The 12,254-nt window shown below is 45.7% G+C and overlaps 1 protein-coding gene across 3 annotated transcripts in view; it reads left to right on the top strand.

Annotated features, from left to right (window-relative positions):
• Nucleotides 1-12,254, top strand: part of EXTL2 (exostosin like glycosyltransferase 2) — an 88,344-nt gene that overhangs the window by 14,445 nt on the left and 61,645 nt on the right. For 2 of the 3 annotated variants that reach the window (XR_011022058.1, XM_068239999.1), the window contains exons 3-4: nucleotides 6,167-6,579; nucleotides 7,682-7,752. Coding sequence is in view for 2 of the 3 variants with exons in the window: in XM_068239999.1 (XP_068096100.1) it covers nucleotides 6,167-6,579; nucleotides 7,682-7,752 (484 nt within the window). In the remaining variant the exon portion in view is untranslated. The remainder of the gene's footprint in view (nucleotides 1-6,166; nucleotides 6,580-7,681; nucleotides 7,753-12,254) is intronic. The other variant, XM_068240000.1, reaches the window with a different exon arrangement.

Genomic DNA, 12,254 nt, shown 5'->3' with positions numbered 1-12,254 from the left:
TAGCACCTTGGCTCTAGGATGGGCACAGTTCGCTTTGGCTGGCGTAGTGCAAATTAGACCAGGCTAGCTGACAGTGTCGGCGTTGGGCAGCGGGCCGCTTGGCAAGCGTGATGCGGTGATAGGCTCCTCCCACTGACGCGTTTCGAGTCACATGCAGATTTTTGTGTATTTTACTCTGAAGTATAATTTGCTACTTACCTTTTACCTTGTCTCTGTGTGGTCGCATTCCACAAATATTTCCGTTTTCTGGATTGCTGCCAGTCTATTGGTAGAAAGTGGGACTATCTGAAAATGGCACACCACAGAAACACAATTAGCTCATGTACCTAGACTCTCATGTCACTTAGCCATGCATTATCATTACATTTTGTACACAGATGACATTACTCAATAGTAATATTCATGTTGGAACTTTTTTTTTTAAATGAAGGTGTATTTTTTTTAAATTTTTTTTTTTTTTTTTGCTTTTTCACTTTACCCTATCAATAATTACAATTTCTTATTTGCAAAAATAACAGTGAAATATCCTTATGGCATACATATAAAAGCTAAGTCCTTAAAGTGAATGGGAACCGCATTTAAAAAAAAATGAAGCAAATACTTACCTAAGGAGAGGGAAGGCTCTGGGTCATATAGAGCCTTCCGTCTCCTCTCTCGGTGCCCTCTATCCTGTGCTGGCTCCCCCCCGTTTCAATCCCCCACCGAAAGGGTATTTGGAAGTCTTCGGGAGCCGTGTCCTCCCGAAGACGTGCGGCTCCATACTGCACAGGCATAAGCGTGCAAGAGAGTGTGCTTGTGCAGGCGCAATACAGGGCCGCCCTTCTTCAGGAGCACTCGGGCTCCCTGAAGAGTTCTGAAGCCTCCTTCGGCCGGATAAAGCAGTATTTGACTAGTTTAGTCAAATACTGCTACCGGGCGAGCCAGCACTGGAACGACGGGACCAGGAGAGGAGCCGGAAGGCTCTATAGGACCCAGAGCCTTCCCTCTCCTTGGGTAAGTATCTGTCTAATTTTTTTTAAATGCGGTTCCCATTCACTTTAACGTAACAATTTATGTATTCTTTTTTTAATTTAATTCTGTTACTTTGGCTTACAAAAAAGAAAAAAAACTATTGGGGGGGGGGAGGGTCAGAAAGGGGTTAACTACTTATTGCTATCAAGGTAGTATATCTACGCCCCGCAGGACTTCATCAAGTAGGGGCGTAGATAGTCGTCTTTTGCCGCTAATGCGCGGCACGCATTCATACTAAGCAATTCCAGGACAGATTGATGAATGAGAACATATGTGAAGTTTAATAAAGAACCTCTGCTGCAATGAAAAGAAGAGATTAGTCAGTGAAATCCTAAAGGGAAAAAAAATTACTTTTGTTTGTTTTAGAAAGCTGTTATCCAGCTTTCTATATGGGAATGCACCATCTAGTGGACAAATATAGTAGTGCACCACCCACTATATTTGTCCAGTTAAAAAAAACACCACCACCACATATACAGTGGGTTGCAAAAGTACTCAGCCCCCTTGAAGTTTTCCACATTTTGTCACATTACTGCCACAAACATGAATCAATTTTATTGGAATTCCACGTGAAAGACCAATACAAAGTGGTGTACAAGTGAGAAGTGGAACAAAAATCATACATGATCAAACATTTTTTACAAATCAATAACTGCAAAGTGGTGTGTGCATAATTATTTAGCCCCCTTTGGTCTGAGTGCAGTCAGTTGCCCATAGACATTGCCTGATAAGTGCTAATGACTAAATAGAGTGCACCTGTGTATACTCTAATGTCAGTACAAATACAGCTGCTCTGTGACGGCCTCAGAGGTTGTCTAAGAGAATATTGGGAGCAACAACACTCTGAAGTCCAAAAAACACACCAGACAGGTCAGGGATAAAGCTATTGAGAAATATAAAGCAGGCTTAGGCTACAAAAATATTTCCAAAGCCTTGAACATCCCACGGAGCACTGTTCAAGCGATCATTCCGAAATGGAAGCAGTATGGCACAACTGTAAACCTACCAAGACAAGGCCGTCCACCTAAACTCACAGGCCGAACAAGGAGAGCGCTGATCAAAAATGCAGTCAAGAGGCCCATGGTGACTCTGGACGAGTTGCAGAGATCTACAGCTCAGGTGGGGGAATCTGTCTATAGGACAACTATTAGTCGTGCACTGCACAAATTTGGCCTTTATGGAAGAGTAGCAAGAAGAAAGCCATTGTTAACAGAAAAGCATAAGAAGTCCCGTTTGCAGTTTGCCACAAGCCACGTGGGGGACACAGCAAACATGCTCTGGTCAGACGAGACCAAAATGAAACTTTTTGGCCAAAATGCTATGTGTGGTGGAAAACTAACACTGCACATCACTCTGAACACAACATCCCCACTGTCGAAAATGGTGGTGGCAGTATCATGCTCTGGGGGTGCTTCTCTTCAGCAGGGACAGGGAAGCTGTTCGGAGTTGATGGGAAGATGGATGGAGCCAAATACAAGGAAATCTTGGAAGAAAACCTCTTGGAGTCTGCAAAAGACTTGAGACTGGGGCAGAAGTTCACCTTCCAGCAGGGCAACAACCCTAAACATAAAGCCAGGGCAACAATGGAATGGTTTAAAACAAAACATATCCATGTGTTAGAATGGCCCAGTCAAAGTCCAGATCTAAATCCAATCGAGAATCTGTGGCACGATCTGAAAACTGCTGTTCACAAACGCTGTCCATCTAATCTGACTGAGCTGGAGCTGTTTTGCAAAGAAGAATGGGCAAGGATTTCAGTCTCTAGATGTGCAAAGCTGGTAGAGACATACCCTAAAAGACTGGCAGTTGTAATTGCAGCAATAGGTGGTTCTACAAAGTATTGACTCGGGGCTGAATAATTATTCACAACCCACTTTGCAGTTATTTATTTGTAAAAAATGTTTGGAATCATGTATGATTTTCGATCCACTTCTCACATGTACACCACTTTGTATTGGTCTTTCACATGAAATTCCAATAAAATTGATTCATGTTTGTGGCAGTAATGTGGAAAATTTCAAGGGGGCCGAATACTTTTGCAAGCCACTGTAGATAAAACGTGGGATAGGAGTCCATACTTTATGGGACAGAGTTCAGGAGTGTTTCAGGAACGGTATCACACAAATGTGAGATCTCAGCCCCCCCCCCATATTTTCTTGTGCAGCCACAGAGAATAATGGGAGGCTACTTGCTTTGACCTTTTTCATCTAGTTTTGGGGGTTTTATGTTTATTATTATTATTATTGACTTTTAAAGCGCCAACATATTCTGTGATGCCGTACAAAGTAATAAACAAACATGGGGTGCATAATAATACAGACAATGAGTATACACTAATATACAAAATAAAGAGTTGGTTAAAATACAGAATTGGTAATTAGAGTAACAAAATTAATATAAATAAACATCTAACTAATACCAAGACACAAAAGGGTGAGAGAGCCCTGCCCTTGCGAGCTTACGATCTAAAGGGTTTATTAAAGTTTAAGTTTATTAAAATGGTTCTATAGCAGCGGTGTCAAACTCAAAGTGGGCCGAAATTGTACACTGCAACCTAGTTGCGAGCCAAGCTCAATGTCTACTGACCACCTTCCTCCCTTTTAAAGTTCCCTGGTGACTAATAGCCAACTCCCTCCCCTATATAGTTCACTGGTATCTAGTGGTCCTCCTTCACCTATACATTTGCCTGGTGTTTAGAGGCCCCCACCATTCCCTATACAGTTCGCTGGTGTCCAGAGGCCCCCAGTTCTCCCCTATACAGTTCCCTGGTGTCTAATGCTTTCCCCCTACCATCCCCATATGGTTTCCCTGGTGTTCTAGGCAGGGGCGTAGCAATAGGGGGTGCAGCGGTAGCGACTGCATCGGGGGCCCTTGGGTCAGAGGGGCCCCGAATGGCCCTCCCTCAACTACAGTATTAGCTTTATATTGGTCCTGTGCTCATAATAATCACTTCTATATATACTTTGAATAGTGGTAATCATTAACAAACTATTCCCCATCCCCTTCTTGCACCTCTGACATTGTAGTTGCCATTGGCAGCTTTTAGTGCGCCGTTTCAATTGCTATGTATAGAGTGCATGGGGGGGCCCATTGTAAAACTTGCATCGGGGCCCACAGCTCCTTAGCTACGCCACTGGTTCTAGGGCTTCACCTCCAATATAGCTTACCCGGTGGTTTAGAGTGGGTCAGACATAATGCAAAGTGGGGAAACCACTTGAGGACCAAATGTAATGGCTTTGAGGGCCAGATTTGGGCAGCGGGTTGGAGTTTGACATATATTTATTTATTCATTGTATTTATAAAGCGCCAACATATTACACAGTATGTTCTATAGAAAGACTAAGTAAATGTCAGTGTCCATGTATTGCCCTGACTTGCCATAAACATAATACTTATTATTCTAAGCCTTCAGGGGGAAAACACTGGGATCAGAATCATGAAGTGGGGCTTTTGTAGATCTAATCTAAAATATACTATTTTCAACAAACCAGGGCTTTAGAAAAAAAAATGAATGGAATTTGGGCTTATAATGGAATGTAGTCTGATTCTATGGACATGCTATATACACACACAGTGGGTTGCAAAAGTATTCGGCCCCCTTGAAGTTTTCCACATTTTGTCATATTACTGCCACAAACATGAATCAATTTTATTGGAATTCCACATGAAAGACCAACACAAAGTGGTATACACATGAGAAGTGGAACGAAAATCATACATGATTCCAAACATTTTTTACAAATAAATAACGGCAAAGTGGTGTGTGCATAATTATTCGGCCCCCTTTGATCTGAGTACAGTCAGTTGCCTATAGACATTTCCTGATGAGTGCTAATGACTAAATAAAGTGCACCTGTGTGTAATCTAATTTCAGTACAAATACAGCTGCTCTGTGAGGGCCTCAGAGGTTGTCTAAGAGAATATTGGGAGCAACAACACCGTGAAGTCCAAAGAACACACAAGACAGGTCAGGGATCAAGTTATTGAGAAATTTAAAGCAGGCTTAGGTTACAAAATGATTTCCAAAGCCTTGAACATCCCACGGAGCACTGTTCAAGCGATCATTCAGAAATGGAAGGAGTATGGCTCAACTGTAAACCTACCAAGACAAGGCCATCCACCTAAACTCACAGGCCGAACAAGGAGAGCGCTGATCAGAAATGCAGTCAAGAGGCCAATGGTGACTCTGTACGAGCTGCAGAGATCTACAGCTCAGGTGGGAGACTCTGTCCATAGGACAACTATTAATCATGCACTGTACAAAGTTGGCCTTTATGGAAGAGTGGCAAGAAGAAAGGCATTGTTAACAGAAAGCATAAGAAGTCCCGTTTGCAGTTTGCCACAAGCCATGTGGGGGACACAGCAACCATGTGGAAGAAGGAGCTCTGGTCAGGTGAGACCAAAATGGAACTTTTTGGCCAAAATGCAAAACGCTATGTGTGGCGGAAAACTAACACTGCACATCATTCTGAACACACCATCCCCACTGTCAAATATGGTGGTGGCAGCATCATGCTAGGGGGGTGCATCTCTTCAGCAGGGACAGGGAAGCTGGTCAGAGTTGATGGGAAAATGGATGGAGCCAAATACAGGGCAAACTTGGAAGAAAACCTCTTGGAGACTGCAAAAGACTTGAGACTGGGGCGGAGGTTCACCTTCCAGCAGGACAATGACCCTAAACATAAAGCCAGGGCAACAATGGAATGGTTTAAAACAAAACATATCTATGTGTCAGAATGGCCCAGTCAAAGTCCAGATCTAAATCCAATCGAGAATCTGTGGCAAGATCTGAAAACAGCTGTTCACAAACCCTGTCCATCTAATCTGACTAAACTGGAGCTGTTTTGCAAAGAAGAATGGGCAAGGATTTCAGTCTCTAGATGTGCAAAGCTGGTAGAGACATACCCTAAAAGACTGGCAGCTGTAATTGCAGCAAAAGATGGTTCTACAAAGTATTGACTCAGGGGGCCGAATAATTACGCACACCCCACTTTGCAGTTATTTATCTGTAAAAAATGTTTGGAATGATGTATAATTTTCGATCCACTTCTCAAATGTACACCACTTTGTATTGGTCTTTCACCAATATATATATATATATATATTCCAGTAAATTTGTTTCTTCTTTTAGATGCTAACTTGTGTATGTTTCAAGCAGATTTCATGTAAAGCTGCTGAGGATGAAACTGCTGCGGGTGTCCTGTGTGTTCCTCATTGTGCTCCTCCTGCTCTTCAGTGCCCTTGCTGCTCTCCTGCCAGCTGCCTATGAAGATCCTGTGCTGGGGGTACGACGGGAAGCTCCCCTCTCCAGCCTGCCTTCAGGGGACTCCTTCACTCTCATCATGCAAAGCTTTAACAGGACTGATCTGTTGCTAAAAATGTTGAATCATTACCAGGCCTTGCCCCAGCTGCATAGTATAATTGTAGTATGGAATAATGTTGGACAGGACACCCCCCAGGAATTGTGGGATAGTCTTGGACCCCATCCTGTTCCTGTTTATTTCAAGAAGCAAAGTGTTAATCTCATGAGGAACAGACTGCAGAACTTTGTAGAGATAAAAACTCAAGGTGAGTGTCATGGATGTCCCTTTCTGTTACATGATTTTTGTTTTTGTTTTTTTACTTTATCTGAAAATCCAGCCCACGAAAACCAGCGTCAGGTAGCTTGTGGCAACATAAACAGTGTTGCTGACCTGCCCCACCACCATATAGCTAGTTCTATATCCCCGCCCTCCTTTCCCCTTTATAACAAGGGCTGACATCTACGCACCCCAACCCCCACATTATCACACATACTGCCCCACTCCCCATATATCAAGCTCAATAACCTGCCCTCATTCCCTTCATTATAACAAATGCTGCTACCCCCCCCCCCCCCCACACACACACACACACACACTTCCTATATGACAAGCACATTATTCTCCTCCCCTATTCTACTGTCCCAGCCCCCTTTCACCATCATTTCCTCCTTCCTTTATTATACTATGCTGTGCCCCCCCCCCCCCCTTCCCCACACTGTGACTGGTGCTTTCTTCTTTTCTTCCACTATGATAACAGGTGCTGTCCTCTTGTTATGTCCCCTCTGGCATATAGCGAGTATTGCCGTGCTGTCAGCATCCCACATTCCATCTAACAAATGCTGCTTATTCTACTCTTCAGCTTCTAAACCAGCCACTGCTTCATTGTGGGTTTGTTGCTGAGTCCTGCAACTGGTCAGGTGATTCACATGAACGGTCGCAGGGCTCCGCTACAAAATGTGTTTGTAGCAGAGTGGGGCGGGTTCAGGAGCTCAAGAGGAGGGGAAGAACTTCTGAGAAGAACAGATAATTATGCTCAATTGAAAACTATTTTTGTGCAGCTCGGCAATGATATCAGCAGCAGGGCAGCAATTGTTCTATGGAGATGAGGCCAGAAAATGTCAGCCTCTTCACTTCACATAAGCCGCCTCTAGACATATGCCTAATGTGCCTAGTGGGAGAGCTAGCCATGATCTGTCGTGTACTAAAACTGATCAGTGAAGCTGTCACCTTCCCTTTGACTGTATAGTGACTCTCTAGGGCCATATATAAGATAATATGCATATTGTATTGATGCTACTAATACTACTTAGCAGTAATGAAGTATACACTGAATTAAATGTGACACATAAATTGTCTATCTCCCACAGCTGTGTTAATGATGGATGATGACACACTCCTCAGCGCATTTGACATCTCCTTTGCCTTCTCCGTCTGGCAGGTAATTGAAATGGATGATGTCTGAACTGTGATTTTTACGGCCGCAATCATAAATCCCACTGATCATATTAAGCTGGCAATTAACCATAATGGCCTTTGTGAAGGATACAGATTTCTTTGCATCAGATAAGTCCAGATCTGTATCTTGTTACAGGTGTACTAGTGATGATGTTCAATCATATCTGCTTTGCAAATGCGGTAATTAATTTTTTTGATGGAAAAACATTATAATAATGAACTGAGTATCGAGGAAGTACTGAGGGATAAACAGAATCTGATGTGTTGCTTTGTTACATGGTACCTAGCTTTAAAGCAAATCTGTGAGATCCACAGGTCAAACATTTAGATCAGGGGTCCCCAAATGTTTTGGGTCGAGGGCCGGGTCAACATACTTCAGACTGCTGGGGGGCCGGAGTATACATAGAATGATGTAGAACTCTTTGTGGGCCAGACAGTGAAGCATACCCAGGTGACAGTCTGCAGTAGGGCTGCACGATTTTAGGAAAAAATTGAGCTTTATTTAAATTAAGCTTTAGCACTAAACACACATAAACACACAATGTGACAAACACACACTCACAATGGGGCACAGAGGATGGGCATGTACATACACAATGGGGCACAGACAGACACACACACAGACACTCACACTCCACACAGACACTCACACTCCACACAGACACTCACACTCCACACACACACTCACACTCCACACTCACACTCCACACACACACACACACACACATTACACAGAGAACATGCCTGGCAGAGTAAACAGTATACTACCTCATCCCTGGTCTGGAGTCTCTGAAGTCTGCCACGCACAGGGTTAACTAGCTGCCGGCTGCATCCTGCTGTGTCCCGAGTCTGACCTCCAGGCTGGCTCTGACAGTTCTTCTCTCCCCCTCACTTGGCACTGCAGCTCTGCAGCAGAGGCTTGCTCAGTCGCTCCTCAAGTCTCTCAGTCCCGCTTGGTGGCATGCGGAGGGTCAGCGGGCACCGGGCAGGCAATTCAAAACTGGCTCTGAGGTGTCTCCACTACACGTGCAGGGGCGGAGCTACTCACGCTCTCTCCAACCCCCTGCCTATTCATTCAATCTCGCGCCCCCTGCCTGGTCCTCCTGATTGGGCAGTGGGCGGATGGACAGGGGGACCAGCAGTGCCGCTGATGATTTTGAGCGGCAAGCACCGCCCACAATACGGCGGCCGCCGTATTGTGTAAACGGCAGCCGCGCAAAGCGAATACATTTGCATTAAATGCGGAAAAACAGCCGCAATGAAAAAAATCGCCACTCTGACAATACCGAAATCGTCGTGATGCACATCGCGATTTCGATTTAAAAACAATATATCGTGCAGCCCTAGTCTGCAGTACAATTGGACAGCAGTGTCACCTAATGTGGAATTTGATTGGAAACCAGTGAATTACTGCTTTCTGGCTTCCATGTGGATGGGTGGTGCCAGCACTGCTATTTATGTGGACCACCAATATTTAAAGATGTAGCTGACCTCATCTATAAGTAATACATTTTGTGTGTGGGGGGCCAGTAAAAAAGACTCAGGGGGCCACATTCGACCCACGGGCCTTAGTTTGAGGACCACTGATTTAGATACTTCAGCAGAGGAAAGTCTCTGGATCCTCCAGGGCTTCCCACATCTTCATGGCCACCAATCCAACACTGATACCCTCAGAAGTTCATGGCCATGCTCTTGTACACAAACGAGCTCGGCCACACTGTGTAGACGCAGGGCAGCCTGCGCAGTAGCAGGATGCTCCTGCCCGGGTTAGATGTTTGAGCCCGTTCGGCACTGTGCTGCTGTGCAGGAGTGACCCGCGTACGCCGTGTGGCTGAGATCCATCCCCAAGCCCTCGTCAATGAGCTTCAGGGAGTCCCAGCGCTGAACTTTCATTCGACTAATTGTTTTACTAATGCCTAACGTTATCTCATCTTACTGGACTGAGGGCTAATTCATGGCAGTCTTAGTTTCTGCGAAATTTTGATAACTTTTCCTGCATAGCTGATTTTTTCAAACGCTTAATGGTTCTCTCTGACTCTACGGGGAGGTTAGAAGTCAAGTAAGTCAGTCAGCACTTCATTTACAGCTATTCACTAGAATTGACAGTGAAAATGGCTTATGTGGAAAGAAAGATGTGTAGAATTGTCAGTCAAATTGCACTTGTTTTTCCGTGGATAAAAATGCTGGGCTGTCCTTTTTCAATAATAAATATGTGAAGGTGGCCATACATCTGCCGATTTTTGTGGCTGATCACAGGGGCGTAGCTAGAAATGACTGGGCCCCATAGCAAACATTTTTTATGGCCCTCCCCACGACCTTCCAACCCCACGGACCTCGGACCTCCCACCCAAACATTCCTCCAGGACCCTCCAGAATCAGAATCGCTTTTATTTCGCCAAGCACGACTGAATCGTGCCCGGAATTGGGTTTGGCACATAGATACAGGGCATTACATACAAACATAAGAGACATAGAACATGTTAGACATCACTTCATTTCAAAACATATACATAGCACATTTACCCCTTCCATGTGGGTTGCAGGCAGAAGATTGGCCTGGAGGGGGCAGCCTAAGGGGGGAGAGAATGAGCAGCGTTTGTAGAGTTCAGCAACTTTACGGCTGAGGGGAAGAAGCTATTTTTGTGTCTCGTGGTCTTAGTGGAGATGGACCGGTACCTCAGATACCTCCGCCCCCAGGGGAGCTGACTGAAAAACTGGTGTGTGGGTGAGAGGGATCATTTGCATTCTTCAATGCTCTGGAGCGTAACCTGGCATTATAGTGGTGGTCAAGGGCAGGGAGTGTGTTCCCTATGATCCTTTCCACTGACCTGATCAGCCTCTGTAGTTTGCGTCTGTCGCTTTCGGTGGAGCCAGCATACCAGACAAGGATGGAGGAGCAGAGGACGGATTCGATAGTTGCGGTATAGAAGTTCGTCAAGAGATTCTGTGACATGCCGAACTTCTTCAGTTGGCGAAGGAAGTAGAACCTCTGCTGAGCTTTCCTCTGGGTGAAGACAGTGTTTTCCTTCCACTTCAGGGTGTTGGAGATGGTGGTGCCCAGGAGGCGGACACAGGACACTTTTTCCACCACCGTTCCTCCAATGTGCAGTGGGGGTGGAGTGGGGGCATGCTTCCTAAAGTCGATGATTATCTCAACGGTTTTTGCATTGTTGAGAACCAGCTTGTTCTCCCTGCACCAGTGGCAGATCCTGTCCACCTGATGGCGGTATGCCTGCTCGTCATTGTTGGAGATCAGGCCGACTATGGTGGTATCATCTGCAAATTTGATTACTTTGACAGAGTTTGCTGAGGATCTGCAATTGTTCGTGTAAAGGGAGAACAGGAATGGTGACAAGACGCAGCCTTGAGGGGCCCCTGTGTTGGTGGTCCTTGGTTGCGAGGAGGTGGAGCCCAGCTTTACCACCTGAGATCTGTTTGTAAGAAAGTCTTTAATCCACAGTTGTGGACCCCGAGCTCAGCCATATTCTCTTCTAGTATCTGGGGGCTAATGGTGTTAAATGCCGAGCTAATGTCAAGGAGGAGGACCCTGGCATATGAATTGGGTTTGTCAAGGTGATTGTTGACAAGCTCCAGGCAGATGTTAATAGCGTCGTCGGTCGACCTATTTGCCCTGTAAGCAAATTGATATGGGTCTAGCTGGGTTTCCGTTTTTTGTTTGAGGGGCAGGACAGCCTTTTCAAAAGTTTTCATTATGACCGATGTGAGGGCGACAGGCCTGAAGTTGTTGAGGTCGGACACGCCTTGCTTTTTGGGCACAGGGATGATGGTGGACCTCTTGAAGCACGCCCGTACTTTGCCACACTGTAGGGACTTGTTGAAGACAGAGGACAGGATAGGTGCAAGCTGCTGTGCGCATGTCTTCAGGCAGGCTGGCGACACCCCATCAGGGCCTGAGGCTTTCCTTGCCTCTAGCCTGGACAGGTGGCACGCCACGTCTGACTCCTTTATGGCCGGGGGAGCCGAGATTTGGAGTGGTGGTGCTGAGGGATGGGGTGAAGTGAGGGGAGCATGTAGCTTCAGGAGCCCCGCCGGGGCCTCCTTCTCCTCGAACCTGCAGTAGAAGCCGCTGAGGTTTTCCGCCAGCTCAGTGCTGGGAGTTGCGTTTTGGGGAGGGAGCTTGTAGTTGTTAGCAGCTTTGAGCCCACGCCAAACAGCTTGCGAGTCATTTGAGGAGAGGTCCTCCTTCAGCTTATCTGCGTATCCCTTTTTTGCTATCCTCAGTTCCCTGTCGAGCAAGTTTCTTGCCCTCCTGTACTCCTCCTGGTTCCCAGACTTGTGTGCGGCTTCCTTGCTTCTGCGCAGTTGTCGAAGTTTCTTGGAGAACCATGGTTTGTCATTTGGGTAGAGTTTGTGAGTTTTTGTTGGTATACAGGAGTCCTCGCAGTACCTGATGTACGAGCTCACGTTGTCTGCCCACTCATCCAGGTTTGGTGCTTCCAGGGCCTGCCAGTCTGTGCAGTCAAA

Source organism: Hyperolius riggenbachi, chromosome 6 (genome assembly GCF_040937935.1).
Source record: "Hyperolius riggenbachi isolate aHypRig1 chromosome 6, aHypRig1.pri, whole genome shotgun sequence".
In the NCBI taxonomy this organism is placed as follows: Eukaryota; Metazoa; Chordata; class Amphibia; order Anura; family Hyperoliidae; genus Hyperolius; species Hyperolius riggenbachi.
The sequence above is the reverse complement of the archived record's forward strand: the minus strand, read 5'-3'. Positions and strand labels throughout refer to the sequence as shown.